We start from the raw sequence: 19,457 nt of genomic DNA, 5'->3' as shown, positions 1-19,457 counted from the left end.
AATATGCATTCCCGGGTAGTGTAACCTGGAAAATGATCTGTGGAGGGTGAGGACCAATTTTTATACAAACCTATATAGTATGAACTGTTTGCTTTGCATGTGCTTAACATTTATTATTATTAATTATCATCATCATCATCTAACTTTTTATTGCCCACGGCAACTCAAAAGTGGCTTATAACCAAACAACTCCCCCTCAATACACACATTAAAACTGAGAAACAAAAATATATTAAAAACATCCAGGCCACAGATAGTTAAGAGGCTAGAGGCCTGGTTAAAGAGGAAATATTTTGCTTGGCATCGAAAACTATAGAATGATGCTGCCAGGTGATCTTCTGTGGGGAGAGCATTCCACAAACGGGGAGCAACCACTGAAAAGGCCCATTCTTGTGTTGTTCACCCTCCAGACCTCCTATGGAGGAGGCATACAAAGAAGGGCCTCAGATGATGGTCCATATTGGTTCATATGGGAAGAGGTGGTACCTGAGGTTCTGGTAAAATGAGTACTCTGCTATGTCCCAAAACCACAAAAGAGACACCACCACAAAGAACTCAAAAGTAGGATGATTTTTTAAAAGACTGTCTGCCATTAACAATGTAAATAAGTTATAGTCACTATTCAGCCAGGAGAAAAGGTGGGGAGAAAGCAGATATTATGAAAGGTAGTTTAAATTCATGCCTTTAGTCAAGGCACAGTTTTCTAAATCTAAATCGGTGTTTAAAAACACAATAAAAACAATGATGAACCACAGATGTTTAATTATTCTTTAACAACAGTAAGGGACAGTATGTTTTGCTGATTCACATTTACAAACATGTTGGCAAAAAGAAAACAATATCCAGTGTAATTTTTAGCCTATTTTACAGCCCTTGAGGGGGGAAAGCATTAATATAACAGCCTGTCTATGCTTCTGTTAAGTGCCAGGGAGAATTTTAATCATTACCCACTCTGTAGTTGGCCGCAGTGTTTAAATCTGGGAAACCTGTGCACCCAGAGGACATCCCAAAACAATTTTTAAAAGCCTTTTTTAAAGGAGCGGGGATGTATGGCATACTAAAAATTGGTCAGCACTTCCCATTTTTCAAAAAAAGTATTTGTGTAAAATGTAGTTGCTCTATGGTATGGCCACAAACAGAGTCAAGTCCTTAGTATGCTGCATGGATATGAGCTCTGTGTGAAACAGAAAATAAATTTACATCAAGATTTGTAATAGAAGCAGGCCCAGGGTACTCTGTTTCAGGCAAGTTTGGGAAGTGTCAAAAGTAGGAGTTTTTCTAATCCAACATATTTACTTGGGAATAAGATTGAGTTTGATGGGACTCGCTCCCAAATAAGTGTTTGTAGGATTCCAGTTCTAACAACCTGGCACAAAGAGTGAACAGCACTGGCCAAATTCTGAAAAAGGAGCCTTTTTGAATAGCACCCAGCTCCTCGGAAGACTCAGGCTAATCTACTTCATCAAGTGCAGCTCAGGAAGAGATAGCAAGGAGCATTCTGCACATGTCACAGTGATTGCCTGAATTCTGGATTCAGCTCAAACAACATGTTACAGGCAGCTGTGTGGATATCACCCACATGTGTCTCCCTGGCAATGTAAGGGGTGGAAAAGTCATGTGACATGCTGCAATGCAGTTTCTGTAGCCACCTGCCTTATGTAAAGTAGGGAAACATGAATGCAAATTGCATCACCTATTCCTCACGTTACTAGTGAGATGTGCATGTCCACATAACATGTCGTTTGGGTTCCAGAGAATGGCTCTGTTCCGATACAAGAAATCAGAAATCCCCAAATTTCTCCGTAATTTAATTGAAAAGTAGCTAACTCTCAAAAGATAGCTAGAAAAAGGCACACTATAAAGGTGAATGGGAACTTTGGCATTACCAAATAAACCAAGCTAAAGGATCTTTTACAGCAGAACTGGCTCAAATAGGGAAACAGTAGCATACTTTGGTTCCACATAATGAGATGGAATAATCTAGTAAGAGTCACAGTGTCTGGAGATCAAAGGATAATGTGCATTCCTCTATCCATGAAGATCACATCAACCACTATCTGAGAAGTACTAATTCGGTCCGAAGACTCATCACACTGGCACAGGAAAGGCTCAAAGCACTGACTGTAAAAGAATATACAACCTGACTCAATTTTCCAAGATTCTGTCCTTGTCATTTCCATCAACTGGCCTCTTCCCAAGGAACCCAAGCCTGCAAGTCTGTTCAAGGGCTTTCTGAAGGAGCGACACCCATTTCCAAAATGACGGAGAGGCAAGGACATGGAAGGCTCCTGTTTCAGGTATGTGTCAGCAAAGTGGCAAGAGAAAGGTGTAGAAGTACTGAGGCAGCAGTCCTACCCCTTCCCCTTAATCAGCAAGGACTCCCTGACTAGTGGAAGGGCAAAGTGGTCAGAAGACTTCAGCCTCGGTGAGAAAAATCCAACTTTCTGTGAAAGGGTGAAATGAAGTTCAGAGTGTCATGGCATCAAACTGCTCTTCTTGCTTAGCATAATTGCTCTCTTCTACCTTAAGACTACAACCTGTGTTTTTCAAACCAGAAGTACTGACTGAGGTCCTAACTAATATGGATGAAGGAAATCCATGATCAGATCTCCCAATGTCTTTTTCTTTCATTTAAAAAGCAGTCACTGGCGGGGACTTAACCCTTTACTCCTCTCACTATTTGCCCAATTTAAAGTTCAGAGATGAGGGAAGAGACAGGTATTATACGGATACTGATTTTCCTACCGCACTGGATCATGCTTCTCAGCTAACAGCAGCTTGGGAAGGGCAATGTAAGTCTGGAAAGTGCAATGGACATGAAGGGTTCAGCTCCAAACCAGTTCAGCCTCCCTACAGCTTCTTTTAACCAAAGAAATAGATATCAGGAGATCTGATCAAGGAGTTCTCTCGTGTTATGTCTAGTTTGGCTTTGTAAGCCTGAGTGGGAAGCAGAAGACAATAGGCATATCTTGAGCTCAGTAAAAGCCTTCATGCTGATCATGTTTGCTCATAACATCTTCACAACAACTTGATACCCGATTTTAGTCTATGTTGAAGTAAGGAGGAGAAAGGCAGCAGGAGTCATAACTGACTGCATTTTTTAACATATAGAGAAAGTTCCATTCTGGAGAAACAATCTGTAAGCTATTTACATTGCTGTGACCTAGCTTAAACTCAAGGGGACAAGGATCATTGCCATTTGAGACATCTAACCCAATGAAAAAGTATATGTGGGCTAAAAAAATAGCTTGAAATTTAATCAGCCTCTTTCTAAGGTACTATACAGCAGGAGAAGAAAGCAACAGGCAGTCTCCCAAACTCCAGTCCATGACTGCTTTTCACTGTGGGAAAAGGTTGCTGTTAAATAGCTTGACCTTGGTTTCCAACAATGCCTTCCACTTGGTCCTTCTAATATGAATTGAGTAGTAAAAGTACTCCAGGCATGAGGAGAGTCAACCTGGATCGGAAGCCACAGCTCATCCAGTGCTGCCAAACTGAACCTTTGGTAAGAGTGGTGTGTTTTAAGGTAGCAAAGACAGGTAGAAGAGTTGGAGAAGGATGCAGCCAGCAATTTGAATGGCAGTACTGGCTGCAGCAGGTTTGCTCCAAGGCAGGATATGTGCTATAGTAGCCTGAGACAACAACCCTTTTCCTTCTGGGGGTGAAGCTTTATTAGCGAAGTTTCCAATCTTCAGGTGGTGGAAGCAAAATCCCAGTATCTGAGAGCAGTTGGTTCCCAATAAACATTCCACTTTGAATGTGCAGTGGATTCCCAGTGTAATGCAAAGCGGTTCCAACTTTTGTGCTTTGACAATGCAGTGGCTGCTGCCTCTGGCATCTTGACTTCCTAGGAATCAACTGCTGCAGGTTCTTAGGAGTGCCCTCACAGCATGGTCTGAGAGTTGGCTCCCTGATGCCTCAAAACCCTTTCTAGTATGATGACTTCATTATTATAGGGTTTCCTTGGAGACATTAGCGGTGTTGCTGGGGCAAGGAAACAGCTGTTGAAGCAACAGAAGCAACCCGAGGAGCCCGGAGTCTGCAGAGGGGAAGTTCCATGGCTCAAAGAAGGTAATACTGGCAAGAGATCCTTGCTCCCTTCACATGGTGTTGCCTGAAGCCAACCCTTCAAACCACTCCTTTGATAAAGCTGGTGTCCAAGTGCACAATTAGCATGCGCAAGAAGGACATCTCTTTGCGAGTGTTTTCAAAGATAACTCTGGGATCATCAGATTGGCATCGCAGACAGTTTGGGGCCATCACCATGGCTAAGTTGTTTACATCCATCTTGGTTTTGCCCACATTGGTTGGCTGAGCAAAAATCTGTGAAATAAAGAAGGTGCAGCTCAAATAAACTAAAAGATACATAGATGTAAAATTCTGGAAATAGCCCAGAAGATTTAGTTGTCCCACAAAGAATCACTTACTCCCGCTAGTGTCGATACGCTGTCAACTTTAAGAAATAATTTCATATAGGAGATATAAATATATTATTATTGCGGGTCCTAAGACCCGCAGCCAAGACTGCCTCTGATACACGTTAGAAGAAATGAAGTTTGAATCATCAGAGGGTTTTATTCAATTGTCATTCTTCCCCTAGTGGAAGGTTCTTTGATTTAGCAATGCCTTTTGTCAGTGGAGCAGAGATAGAAACATTCATCGGCTACTTCCCTTTTCTTCGGCAGCCCCCGCCCCACCTCAAATCTCCTCTCGGAAGTTGGCAAGCCCTCTAGAACAGCATGGGAGGTGGCAACATGCGGAGAGGAAATACTTCGAGAGGTTCTTAATCCCTGTTCCACTGATGGAAGGCAGTGCTGGATTAAAGAGCCTTCCACCAGTGGAAGTATATCAACTGGATATAATCCAGAATATTTGCAATGCAGAGTAAAGCGAGATGTTCCAGAGTGCAGCTACCGTATGCTGCTTCAGAATGCCTGTGGCTTGTCTGCTGCTTCAGAATGATTCCTAGTCTCAGAAATGCAGTTACCTACATACCTGTAAGAAGTGAATGAGGTAACACAAAACCAATTTGTTGAGCTCAGGCAGGAGTTCCACTACTGCTACAGCAGCATCAGGGTTCTCATAGTTGCTGATACACTCCTTGTAGAATTGCTGTGGGATGACAGGCTCCTCCAGCTCCCGGTACCACAGCTTCAGCAAAGAAGCTGCAAGGGCAAGAAGGGAAAAACCAGGCACTTTCAACAACAGCTGCTTAACAAATAAGCTTTCTGGGTCAGAGACATCTGTCCTGAAGCAGATGTTTAATTGAATAAGGGTACAACGCTCCTGCTCCTCCATCTTATGCTAAATAAGATTGTTCTTCCCCAGAGGAAAGAGAGCACCACCCATTTCATTGAGATTTATGGTTTCAGACCTTTGAAATCACAGGACACAAATCCTAAAGGGGCTAGGGTAGCAATGGCCTGTGGCTTCAGAAGTAGGTATTAAAAGCTTTGGTTTAGATAGGAGGGAAGAAACATAAGAACACAAGATGGATCTATTTCAGTGTACTGTGATTTGGAGTGTGACTGAAATGTTAAGGTAAGAGGGAATCTAATGGAGGGCAGAATGCTGGAAATGGAGCAGTTGGGTATGGAAAAGGAAGTGGGTATGGAACAAGGGTGGGTGGGGAGGGAATAAGTTTTTTGGGTTAGGAAAAGGTCCCAAATCAAAGATCTCCTGTTTTGAAGGCTTCTGAATAAAAGTAAGTTCCTGCTATTTATTTGATTCCCATTCTCTCATGAATGAAAACAGTTATATTGTCAATCCGGGTCTACTTTCCACGGAATTGAAGGCTTTGAGCACCTCCCCACAAAAGTAATGTATTAATGGTGAGGCTGTGACGGGGGACAGGATCACAAAAAGAAAACAGGCCTTTTCAGCAGTGCAGCCTTCCTCCTGCTGGTTGGAATGTTCTCCCAGATGATTGAGTAATATTTTTTCTTGCAACAGTTGGCAAATGTGGGGATGGGGGTGGGGGTGCTGTTCTGCAGAGGTCAGGGGATGGTGGGTCTGTTTTATGGTGTGATTGTACTTTTAATCTTCAAGTTGTTGTGAGACCTTTTCGTAAAGTAATCAAGAAACAAACAAACAAATCTGGGCGAGAATACAGCAGCTGCGTTGTTTATCCATACCTGGTATATTGGGATCACCAACGTTGTTAGGAATTTTCCACTGATCAACCTGTAGCTTGAGTGCATTGACTTCATCAATGTCACCAGGAATTCTGAAAGCAGACACAGAGATTCATCAATAAAGACCAACTGAACAGAGGAAGCAAATCCCACAGATCCAGGAACCAGAGGAACAGACAAGACTACATACTTCAGAAAGCCATGTACAGAGTTGTTTGACAAGAATGCCATAGTTAGTGTTATACAAGTAGGACACGAACCAAAATATTGCAGTTTAGAGTGCATCTGTTTGATATTTCCCCTTAAATGGGGGTGGGTTGGGGTAGGGAGAGGGGTACTAAAGGTGTCTCTACCTGCTCTGCTTAAGGACCAGAAACCTTGGCTCTTCCTCTCCCTGAGTCTTTCAATTCCAGCTGGTCATTACAAGAACTCTATTAACTAAGAAATAGTGCCAGAGTTTGCTTTCCGCCTCTTATCTCCCAAACTCTTTTCCTTTCAGGTCATGACTTTTATAAACTTTTAGACTAAGCCTCAAGGCATCATTATCATCAACATTTGTAAACTGTTCTGGGAGCCTTTTATGGCAGAAGAATGTGACTTTAAAATGCTATAAACAAACAAACAGACCAAGCCGCAATATTTGGGGGGTCTCATTAATCTACTAATTCCTCCCTCTTGAGCATGGCGGCTGTGGCTAAATGAAGAGTCATGTTCTGAGAGTGAGTATTTAATTATTATAGAGGATTCATTTTTAAACAGTTTTTGCCAAAACAATGGCCTTATTGGTATGGCAGACATTTTGGGGGGTATGTTATATTTCTAAAAATGCCTTTATCAGCAGCAGCCCTAGTATGGGGATACAAACTACCACAATGAGACTTCCTTCCTTCAACTATGATGCAGATGTCAGCACTGCCATAAATCAAGCTCTGGCTTTAAATGGTTTAAACAAGCTAAGCAGCTAAAAACGCAGCCCCTTCCCCATGTTATGCAAGAGAAGTTTCTTTACAACTTTTCAACTTGTGGTCTACGGGGCCTGTCCAGTTTTTTTGTAGTGGCTTCTTCATTCTATAAATATTTTTATTAGTTGTTTCCAGATGCAATTCCTTGCCCTTGATTTTCAGAGCAGAGTGCAAAAACAAAGTAAGTTCCCCACTCTCAAGGCCCTAGATTAGGTAGTATCTCTATGGGGGGGGGGGTGAGCAGTGGCAATTCCTCTTCCCATCCTAGCTAACTCTGACAAAGCTAGCAATGGCTAAATGGCCTTCGCAAACACGGTGATATTCTAGGAAAGGAGGAGATTAAATCACAGAAAACATGCACAGCTGAGGCACATGTACCACAGTTCTCTCCCCACTCCCAATCCAAAATATGCAGATGGGTAGATTATAGAGATTTTAGCCTCAGGTTTTAGGAGCGAGTTCATATGTACTAGCATAAGCCTATTTGTTTGGAAGCAACTGAGAAGGTGGCACGAGTCCCTGGAGACCTCATAAATCTTTTGCTGTGGTTTGAAAGCTGCTTCCTCTCCTAAAACTGTTTGTAAAAACGAGGCTTGAGAGGATGCAGTTCCACTAGGGCAAGGGGCAGAAATGCCATGCATCTCCAACTATCCGGTCAGCTATACAGTAATCAATCCTTTATGTAGCTCCGGTCGGCCAACCTCACCTGAATATTCCCTCAGTCTGTTCTCCCCCCAGTTCCAAAACTTGCTGAGACAGCTGTGTTTGTACCCAAGGTAGCTTGTTATCAGGATACATGTCCTGCTGCCGTAACATGATTTCCTCCAGAGAACTGCCAAACAGTGAAGGTGTTACAATAGCATTCTTGGCATGTATTATCTCTTCAATTGTAGGCTTCCGGAGACCCTATAAGCAAAAAGGGAAAAGGAAAAGAAAGGATGGAAAACAACGATGAACAGATTTGCATAAGAAACAATCACATGGAAAGCCTCCTAGGAAAGCATTTTGTATTTGCTCTGAATTTTAAAAAATTATTATCTATGTCAGAACCTGTGTGGGTGAGCATGTTAGCTGTGGCCTGTTTGTGCTGTATGCAGCACCCATGGGGGGGGGAGAGAATGCATATTCACAATTAAGCCATGGGTAGTTTATGCAGTGCCTTCCAGATTTTGGATTCCGATGCCCATCAGCTCCAGCAAGCATGAGCAATGGAAGTTGTAGTCCAGCAACATATGGAGGGCACCATGTTGCTCTCCCCTGGCTTAGTGTGACATGGTAACCAGCCTACCCACTTCTCCACTGGGGGAAAAAGCTGCAGTGGGGGCATAGAGACTCAGTATGATGACAGTGTCACACACTGGAAGCTGCCTTACACAAAATCAGACCATTGATCCACTGAGCTCATTATTTCTACACTGAGTTGGCAGAAGTTCTCCATAGCTTCAGACAGGAGTCTTTCCCAACGCTACCTAGAGATGCCAGCAGAGATAAGATTGGGAGTGTCTGCATGCTAAGCATATGCTCTGCCACTGAGCTAATGCGCTTTCCCAAGAAAAGTACTTCTAAAATGATACACATTTTTAAATGGTCATAGCAGAAAAACTGTGTGTCCATGGAGCTGTGATCCTAGTATTATTCCTATGTAAATGTAATTCTGGCCTTCAATTGCTGCTGATAAGTTAGTGGAGCGTGCACTCATATTAGCTATTTATTTATCATTTTTGCAAACGTAAGGTAATGGAACATTTCCAATCCAGACAAGAACTTGTATAATTCCTCTATGGTACTTTGATGTCATGCGTAACAGGAAGAATTCAGCCTCACAGTGCGCACATGACTCAGTCAGATGATCACATCTATGCCAGGCAAGAGTACGCCATTTTTCCAGTAATGATAAATATGCTGAAAATGTCTGCATCATAATGAAATTGATCTCAAAAACCATGAGTGCTAGAAATTCATTCTTCACTTTGGGAAAAATAAGGAGATTTCCAGAACTCACATAAGTGTTTTACTATATGTGACCTTGCTCACCCAATCCTGCAGCATGTGTTTTATAAGTACAATTCCACGGCCCCCTATCTTAATTCTGATTACCATGGCATCTTCCCACCCATTTGTTGTATGAATATTCAAGACCTATGAAAATGAAGATTTCATGTTATTTTGTCTTTCCACTGAATTTTTCTGTCTTAAAAAAGGAAAAGTAGAAGATTTCTGGCATATCATTCCCACAGCTACCACTGACTTTTCCATTAATGTCTGCAGATTTCCAATCTATGCTTCTGATCACCATCAAAATAATGCCAAAGGGGCAAGAGAACAGTTCACTTAAACTACTAAATGAGAATATGACACTGACTCACCTTTTTGCCTCCAGTGACTGCAACTTTTTGAAGCTTCCGGTAGCAGTATCTGGCATAAGTGCTGATAGGCAGACCTAACAAATGGAAATAAATAAAATGGGAGTTTTAGAATAGTTGTGGAGAACTTCAGAGGAGAAAATGGCCCCAGAGCACAAATGTTTGTATTCTCCCTAACTGACCCTCAAGCTTATCCTTCTGAGCAAGTGATAAAATAAGCGCTATAAAGGCCTTATTACTGTTTTACTGTGCAATAAATGTGCACTTGTTGTGGCAGATCTAGATATCCTTTCTCAAGATAGCACTTCTGCCGCAGGGTTATTTCATTAGCCTGGCACTCAGAATAGTCTTCCCCTCCAACTATCACATCCATTGCAGTTTGGAGTGCTGTGAGAAATGTAATTGAATTGGGGTCAAGTGGTACAACTCCTTAAAGTCCATGGCATTTTGTGAATTTTTATTTTTCAAAAGAGGGATTTTTTTCCAGTGCAGGAAAACACATACAGTATTCTAGAAGGGAGAAAAGTTCTGATGAACATCAGAAAGGCAATATTTCCCCCATAGCAATGTTCTACATTTTGTGAACCTTTACCCATCAAAAACACATATAATACTAAGCTGTATGTGCTTTTTCTCTAGCACTAGTGCTTAGACGTCCCCTGCTTAAAGCAAAAACAAAGCAATGAACAGATCACTTTCTCCCGCACTGTGTAGGACTAATATTAGTTTCTGACAGACTTTAGTATAAAATGTCATTTGGCCACTGTCTGGAAAAGCACTCCGAGGGAGCTGCTAGGCTGAGGTGTCTGTGAGAAATGAGTAGAACAGGTCTTACAAACTGCATGTGCAGTTCTGCCTCCTAACATGAGATAATATAGATGTGAATTATTTCACTTTTGCATACGTGCTTCACAGTCTCATATAGGCACATAAAGCTGGAAATGGCAACCCTCTAATTTCTTTGATTATCCCACCTCCTGCTGCTATTCAAAATGGCATACAAAAGCCCTCCAGTGCTGCAGTCCTGAATTTAACAAAGTACAGATACATTCTCTTTCCTGAAATGCCCTCACTTAATCATGTTTTCTGACAAGTCTGGGGTCCAGGTGACGAAGAATGCTCTTCTGGGAATACAGAAAAGGGCACGGTGAATGGGCAAATTACTCTGGGCATCTTCTGGCTTCAGATAATGGAACCAGCCGGGTTCTGTCATCACATATACTGAGGAGCACCTCCTAGTGCATTCTTAATCCTTGATGGAAATCAAAGCTCCAGACCCCTAAATTACTTTGCCAGATCAAGTCCAATTAATTTCAGTGAGACTTGAGCTTGGGCTGACATAGTGTTTTGTGGATGAGTGCTGAGGGAGCACCAGTACAATTCTGGAGCAGGTAAGCAGCTCCATGTGAGAGAGGCCTTCTTACTGCCCCGTGCTTCCAGAAACAGGGTCATCCTAAACTAGCCAAAATGAGGTACCCTGGGCAATATTAAAGCAAATCACTGAAGGTCAACACTTAATTATTTGAGATTGGAAAAACATAAATGAATTGTGAAGAGCTCCAAAAGGACCTCTCCAAATTGAGTAATTTGGAGGCAATAAAATCACAAAAGTAGTTCAACATAAGAATCAAATGCACAGTTTCAGTTAATGTAACTCTCCTATGAGGAGAAACATTTTAGTTTAGTTGAGGGCTTTTTAATTTAGAGAAAAGACATGTAAGGGAAGGGGGGACACAGAGAGAGAAATAAAACTGCATGGTATGAGGAAAGTGAATGGGGTATTTCTTCCTCTCTCATAACTAGTAGCCAAGAACATTAAGTGAAGCTGAACATTCAAAACAAACAGAAGTACTTATTCACACAGTGCATAGGTAATCTATGGAGTTCCCTATCACAAGATGTGGTGATGGCCACCACCTTAAAAGAGGATTAAACAAATTCATGGACGATAAGGCTGCCAATGACTAGTCATGATGGCTGTGTGCTACCTTGAGGATCAGAGGCAACATGTCTCTGAATACCAAAGGAACACAGAACACAGGAAGCTAACTCATAGCGAGGGCACCATTGCTCCATCTACCTCAGTATTGTCCTAATTTCAGACAGGAAGCTTATCCAGCCCTCTGTAAATCGAAAAGGAACTCTTTAGCTGCTAGATAAGATGGGAATGCTGTGCTGCCTGTCTACACTGAATCCAGTGAATCCATCTCGGGACTTTTGCTATCAAAGTTCTCAGACTAGAAGAGAAGGGAAGGAAGCCTACCCCTCTACCATAAATGTAGGGTACAAAAATAGCTAAATAAAGGTTTCTCCTAAACCATGCAGTTGAAAGTCTATTATTAACTAATCCCATCTGAATGGAGAGATCCAGTTTGCTCTGTGAAAATAAGACGGCAACACATCTTTATTTGGAAATACGTTCTACTGAAATCAATTGGACTTTAAGTGTGGTTAAGATGTGCTGTTAATCATTAAATACTGCTCTATCAAGTGTTTCATACAAATTTTTATCAGTAGCCATTTTGCAATTTCCTCCATTCCCAAAATGTTGATGCTTGTACAACTCCTGGGTCTTATCTTTCTACAATAAAGCCCGTACAACTATATCTGAGGTCAATGGCACACAAACACAGACATGTGTAGTTGTGTCTCCTCTATTATTAGCCCTCCTCATAATTCAGTTATTTTTACCTTCATCCTCTGTATTTTGCTTCCTCTTTTTCCTGGATTTTGAGTTCTTTTTGTTTTTCATATCCAGAAGCTCCTTAATGCGCTGGGTAACTGAAAATCCAAAGCATCGTTGATTGAGTGATGGCAAAAACATTAAATGCTCACTGCCGTTTTACTCAGCCATGGCAGAAGAGGGGCCCGTATTTACTGAATTCACACATCACAAAATCAGCTCTATCCATCTCCTTTTCATTACATGTCAAGATCAGTTTTCATTACAAACATCAAGATCAGTTTAACAATGAATGTAAGAAGAAGGAAGTTCAGATTCTAAAAAAATCTTTTTCGGTTTATTAATTTGATTAAAAATCAGCTGGAATGTTTACCATTCATGGACGGAAACTTTTCAGGATTATGGCTGCTGAAGGGGTTATATCTGATCCCAGGGACAAAAAAAGGGTCTCATTTCTTACTAATGAAGTCTCCTAACCAATTATTTTCTTTCAGCAACCTTCAGGATACTGTACTTGGAATAAAACCATTGCACTGAATGCTTTCTCTTCACTTTCTAAAGCATTTAACATGATATAGAGCAAAAGTTCTTGAACTGGGTTAACACAACTCCCCAAATGTATATCTTGACAAACAGAGCAACATGAAAGACATTTGGCCATTTACTATGAGTGAGCTTGCCAGCTGTGATCTAAAAAAATGTGATACATCTGATACAATTATTTATGTCACTGTTTTTTCCATCTACTTAATTATGTCAGCCTTCCCTTAGAATTCTTATATTAGCTTATCACCAAGTTCTAAAGGAACATTCCAAATTGCTGCCTCCCCCCTAAAGAGGCTAGATATTTTCACTCAAAGAAACAAACTCAATGGGAGCAGATCAACACCTTAAAATAGCAGAAGTGTTTTTTCTTCTTAGTTGTTTTCCAAGACTGGAGTGAAGAGAGAAATCTGCTTTGTAATTGTTATAATTTAGCTATTATTGGGGTTCATTGGAAAACTAATAAAAAATGTATTAAAAGAAGAAGTCTGCTTTGTCCAAAAAGTCAGGTAAACTTTTTGTTGTAACACCAGCTCTATTTCACTTTCTAGCAAAGAAATAACTGTTGCTTTTAATCCTGCTGCATTCTTTTGAGCTCCTTTACTATCAGAATGTACTGAGCTTTGTTATTACTTTTCACTTACAGTACCTAATATATTACAGTAAGAATAAAATATATTAAAAATTACATAGATAGTGTCCTATAGATAATAATTCTAAAACTTCCTTTTCCCTAAATCTGGAAATGAAAAGGTTGCCTACTGCTGAACAGGATCTTTACTCAATTTTATTTGCTATTGTGCTGCAATGTATTTCACCCTTATTAGATAAGGCACTTACTATTTTCATCATTGACCTGGTTGAGATGACGATAGATATAGCCTTCTAGATAAGACTGGAACTTGGGTGATGGGGAGAAAAAGGCCAGGCTGATGGCCATGAGTTCCCAGCCCCATGCCAGGCTTCGGTAGCACATATTGTCTGTTGTTTGTCTAATGAGTTGTATGTACAGCTCATCCCGTAAACCTTGAATGCTCCAGCACTTGGCAACGGTGATCAAAGCCACATGATCCCTGTCCATCCGAGCCTGGCGGTCACCCATGTAGATTTGCACCAGTTTAAATATTTCACAAGCTTCCTTTTTAATGGTGTGGTTGCTGGTGATGAGCATTGGCTTTTTGATGGAGCCACCGTTCCAGGAGAGCATGTTGGCAATGGAGAGCCTTCGGCGGAAGATGCCCTGAGTGTGCATATTTAGGTTTTTCGAGGCCCAGTCGGCCATGCTGCTTTGAGAGATAGGCTTTCGTATGGTGTGGAAGGGAAACTGATACCCCATGTTGGTGCCAGGCTGGTCATTATTTTCTTGCTGGGAATCAGACCTTATCGTTCCAGGCTGCAATGGAGAACAGAAAGAAAATGGTTAAAAGGGGGGGGGAGCGGAGCTACTCATATTTCTCTGAGTAGAACAGCTAACTATAGTCACTTCCAAAAGAGGGGGCAGTCTTTCTATGAGTCCCAGTGTCTACTGACAACTTGAGAAGCTTTCTCTCTCCCTCTCTCTGTATCTCTCCAGTATCTCCTTGTGTCAATGTCTGAAACTTCAACTCAAACCCACCCTTTCACACCCTTCTAACTCGGTTCCTGCTTTTGTAATATGAGGCCTTTCTTCATATGTTCCCTCAGAGGGACGTGGCAAAATAAGAACAGGCCTTTTCAATGGTGGCTCCCCAATAATGGAATGCTCTCTTCAGAAATACGCATCTTAGGCCATCCTTATCAATGTTTAGATGCTAGGCAAGGATGTTTACTCAGGTATTTGGCTCTTAATTGGGGTCATTGGGTATGATACTCTTTTAGTAGGGTTGAATAGGATTCTTCCTATTTATGTTATTGCAGAATGAGCACCTTTACTCAATTCATGTTCATTTATCTTTCATGGTGCATTTTAAATGTTGTGTATGCATGCTTTTATAGAACTGTACTTTGCTTTGACACATTTTTGTAGTAAGCAACAAATAAATGCAGTAATAATAGTTATTGCTGTTACTGTTACTACCGAAGCTCCAGTTTTCAGTGAACAACATCTTCCTTACATATTTGTCTCTGTAAGAAGGCAGGGAAAAACATGGAGCCCTATTACTGGTAATTTTGTTAATTTTGTTCCTTATGAGATGCAATGATCTCTGTTCTCTGTCACAAAAGAACAGCTGGGGAGATCTGGGTGCTCACAGATGAACAACAGCCTCAGGGATGGGTCCTGGTGTTGTCACAAGAAGGACAGCTGTCCCTTGTGCTAGTGACAGGTTTGTCATGCTGGATTCTCTTAGCTGTTGCCTCAGTGCATTAGGCTGTAGGGGAAACCCATAAGGAGTCCTCCAGAAGTAGAATTTTTCAATACTGTCAAGCTCATTCTAAAAATTATTAACACCATGAACTTTTTTCTTTTCTTTTCAAATTCGAATTTTGGATTTTTTTCTTTGCTTTTTAGCTCAGAGCATTTAACATTTCAAAGCATTGCTGTAGAAGGACAAAATACCATAGCTTTATTTTATTTTGTAAACTACCCTGCGTTGAATTGTTTTAATTCATAGAGCTTGTTAAAAAGCACCAAGTAAACATCTTATGTGTTATAAAGCGTGACAGTTGCAAAGTAGCCTCCACAAAGAGCTGAAATGGGCTTGTGGAAAAGCAGGGAGGTGTCTTCGCAGCTTGTTTGCGTGGTGACAATGCTTAGACAACAGCTAGAGGGGAAATGGAGGGGAGGAAGCTCCAGTTCAGACTTTGGAGGTAGCTAGGAAGAGCCTTGAATGTCTTCCAGAAGTTGTGTCAGTTGACTGGTCTGCAGTGAAGGGCATGCTACAGAATGGGAGAAAACCTGTCTGGGGGGTAGGAGGGGTCAGGATCTATAGATTCACTAGTCACAGGTTCTAATCCTTTAGGTTAAAGTAGCAAACTAGGTAATATAAGAATGATGATTCCAGGTTTGTCCAAACATATAAATAAAACTTTCCAAAAATTCTCTAAAGATGACAATGTTGTCCTAATTGTTAAGTTTTTACAGGATATGACAAATACGATACAGACATCGTATAATGTACACACACACACACACGATAGAATTATAGTCTGGGAAAGATCTAAAGTCATCCAGTTCATCCCCCTGCTGATGCACTCCTGCAGGTGACCATCCAGTCTTTGCTTAAACTCCCCTAACAAAGTCTAGCTCCTTCTGAGGCAGTCTGTTCCACTGCTGAATGAGTGGCATGAGGCATGGAGTCAAGAGGGCCTTTCAGGTCTCACTAACTGCTTCAGAAGTGGAGCAAGGAGAAGTGGCTCGTGGCTCCTTTAGGAATGTAGACTTTCTGTTGGCTATCCTGACAGATTTATATAGCAACATCTCTTCTAAAGCAATTTTAAGAGGGCCCAAATTATTCGATAATTAGTGACACCCTTTTAAATGTAACCCCACCACAGGTTCCCCAAAACTCTCCAACCCACCACCACTTGGCCAATTGCATCCAAAGGCTTCATCAACTCCATTTCCACAAAATGCCTTGCTGCCTGATAAGAGAAGATTGTTAATAAAAGAATACCTGGGATGGTATCTGTGCTGATTCAGACGAAGACATATTTATCTGACCGGACACATTCTTTTCTAAAGAATCTATTTTTTCGTAGGTTCTCTTCTGCCTCACAGTGTCTTGCTGTACTGCTGGATCATTTGAGAGGCTCCCTCTACTGTCCATTCGAGGTCTGTATAATGACCTGTTACTAGAAGTCACATCATCTCTTGAGCTCCTGCTATTACATTTTTTCAAGCGCTCTGACTGAAACTTAATTTTGTTACCCTCTGGCAAACTAGCATTTTCCAGCATTTCTGCATCTAAGCTACCTTTACTTCCTCTGCAGGCTGCTGATCGATTCACCACAGCACGCATTTCTGCAATCAGCTTGTCATTCAGAGCACTGAGTTCACTGTTGCTGCCCACAGAGCCAGGTCTTCCCTGGCCAGGAGCCTGTCGCCTTCCTTTTCTCTTTCTCAGGCTTGGAGAAGGTCCTGTTGAATAGCCAGAGTCTTGCTGACTTATAACTGTAGGATACTCTTGAACCTGAAGACTGTTTTGCCGACTGTGGTGGGCCTCCATATTTTTGAGCACGTTTGCCTCCAAGATTTTCCAAGAGTGTTTGAAGCTGTCCCTGGAACTAAGCTGCCCTAGCTGTGGTTTAGCAACGCCATCAACTATCACACCTGTAGAGTTAGGATTTCTGGATGATTGGTCAACATTGACCATATGTTTAATATACTCTCTTCCAACAGGGCTGTACTCTGTTGCAGATGGATTTCTCACATGCTTTTTTCCAGCTTGGTGCTGCTGCATACTTGGATGCTGTAATAATTTAACTGGTTGGGGTTTCTTATTTAAGCTGTTGCTTGGCGACATTTGTGGAGTTGTCCCATTCACATTTACACTCCCAGTGTCCATATCTACAGGGGGCTCATCATAAATTGGGGAATCAATAGATGGCTCATCATATATTGGTGCTGGAGAAGCATACTTGGGAGATGAAGGCTGTGATGTTTGCGTCTGACTTCCTGAAGGACCACTGAGCCCATTAGTTAACACTAGACAAAACCCTCCATTCTCTGTCTTCTTAATCTGCATTGACTGTTTTGTTTCTGCTGAAGCTCCTGGTTTCTGCATTGCTGGATTTGGGGTTATAGCCTGAGGTTGGGCATATATAACTTGTTTTGCATGCAGAGATTTCTGGCTGCTGGTTTCTGCGCTGTTCTGCATCTGAAGCGAATTGCTCGAGGTGGAATTAACTTGTCTCAGGCTGTTGACTTTGACCAGCATGGCTGCTTTAGTCCCTGGTAAAGGCTGCCATCGGGTAGGGGTGTCTCTGTATGGGGAAAATAAAGCATTTAGGAAAATAAAGCAAAAAATGCAATACTACCTTCAAGAGTAAAATACAGTCAAAAGTTTTATCCAAATATCCAACTGGACCTCCAGTGAAGAGGTTGGGTATGCATGCATCAGCCATGGAGGAGCATGGTATGTCCATGGAATGATATATGGGCAGATATCTACTGCTGGTGGTGCTTCTGCCAGGAGTAGGCCCCCAAACTGCATTTCTGAGATGTTTTGGTGAGGGGCCTTGAACCAAATGGCTTCAAAGATCCTTATTTGCTCTGAGAGGCCCTAGGATTGAGAGGCCTATCATCTATGCTAGCCTGGAGGTTAATCCTGCTCCCCAGGATACAACACACTTAGTATTGTTCTGTCCACAATTATTGTATTAGGAACAACTTCCATATCAAACCATTGTGCAGGCATTTCCTTTGTTTCTATCAGAGCTATTCAAGTTAGTATTGGAAAAATAATAAATCATACCTGCAGCAGGAAAATGCTGCTCTCAGGGAGTCTGTCCCCTATCCCTTGGACAAGCCCTCCCCTGTTTAACTCCATAGGACACCGGATATTTATTTTTCAACATCCAAACACTGCATATGGTCTCTAAAGTGCTACTTTTCAGATGTGAGTAAAGATCATATTTTTGTTGTCTGCTGATTTCTGTTGAGTCTTGAGGTAAAGCAAAGAAAAAACCTATGGGCTTAATTTTTTTAGCAGTGTCCTCCCTTGCTCTTCTAATGAATGCTGAGGAATCTAGAAGTTCAACACCTGTTTGTTTCCCCTTGTATGCATTTTACTTCTACACTGTAACAGCAGTCATTTCTTTTCTTCTTATGTCATCTAGGAACTACAATAAACGATGGGCTCTAATGAGCAAACCTTTAAGAATAAGAGTTTGCTTATTTTTCCTCTTCCTTCCCCATCTCTATTAGATTCTACAGCTTGTGAGCAGGGCAGATTTTCCTTAAAAAAACCTAAAAACTTTATTTAACACCTAGTAAACCTCAGGTCTATGGGACGCGGGTGGCGCTGTGGGCTAAAGCCTCAACGCCTAGGGCTTGCCGATCGAAAGGTCGGCGGTTCGAATCCCCGCGGCGGGGTGCACTCCCGCTGTTCGGTCCCAGCGCCTGCCCACCTAGCAGTTCGAAAGCACCTCCGGGTGCAAGTAGATAAATAGGTACCGCTTACCAGCGGGAAGGTAAACGGCGTTCCGTGTGCGGCTCTGGCTCGCCAGAGCAGCGATGTCACGCTGGCCACGTGACCCGGAAGTGTCCCCGGACAGCGCTGGCCCCCGGCCAATAAATGTGTGATGGGCGCACAAACCCCACAGTCTGTCAAGACTGGCCCGTTCGGGCAGGGGTACCTTTACCTTTACCTTTAAACCTCAGGTCCTTTAGAAATATTATATAAGTGAATTTTATTTTAAACATGCACATCTTACTAATGTCAGTAGGCTGGATTCAACTACCCCTTTTCCGCTAGCAGAAGCCAATATAAAGATGCCCACTAGCGTAACTGGGCTTTCCTGCCCAAATCCACTCTGGAGGATAGGTGAAACCCACAGAACATTTGGTGCATTTGGTGGGGTGGAGAAGGGCAAACAGAAATGCTTGTGCTGACATAATGATTGGCTTAGCTGCACTCCACTGATTTCCACCCACATAATTTGCATATATTCAGAGTTGCCTTTAAAGTTCCTGGAACTGAATGTGTCACTTCCCAAGGGCAAATGCCAGGGTGACATTTCTATAAGTTTTGAAAGGAGGAGGAAAACAAATGAAACAAAAAGTAGAAATAGCAACCATTTAAATACTATCATGCCTCATCACTACAGAGGATCTGGCTGCTTTTTCATATTG

General features: G+C 41.9%; 1 protein-coding gene across 7 annotated transcripts in view; it reads right to left on the bottom strand.

Annotated features, from left to right (window-relative positions):
• Positions 1-742: 742 nt before the first annotated feature.
• The window catches only part of LOC309535516 (rho GTPase-activating protein 39-like), a 91,412-nt gene continuing 72,697 nt past the window's right edge, over positions 743-19,457 (bottom strand). For 6 of the 7 annotated variants that reach the window (XM_082228637.1, XM_082228633.1, XM_082228634.1 and 3 more), the window contains 8 exons: positions 16,279-17,587; positions 13,526-14,078; positions 12,151-12,240; positions 9,463-9,536; positions 7,803-8,002; positions 6,135-6,226; positions 4,996-5,165; positions 743-4,323 (listed from right to left, as the gene is read on the bottom strand). In XM_082228637.1, the coding sequence (XP_082084763.1) occupies positions 4,129-4,323; positions 4,996-5,165; positions 6,135-6,226; positions 7,803-8,002; positions 9,463-9,536; positions 12,151-12,240; positions 13,526-14,078; positions 16,279-17,587 (2,683 nt within the window). In that variant the 3' untranslated portion in view covers positions 743-4,128. The remainder of the gene's footprint in view (positions 4,324-4,995; positions 5,166-6,134; positions 6,227-7,802; positions 8,003-9,462; positions 9,537-12,150; positions 12,241-13,525; positions 14,079-16,278; positions 17,588-19,457) is intronic. The other variant, XM_082228632.1, reaches the window with a different exon arrangement.

Source organism: Podarcis vaucheri (assembly GCF_965113315.1).
Source record: "Podarcis vaucheri genome assembly, chromosome: 6".
NCBI lineage: Eukaryota > Metazoa > Chordata > Lepidosauria > Squamata > Lacertidae > Podarcis > Podarcis vaucheri.
This window is presented reverse-complemented; position numbering and strand designations above follow the sequence as displayed.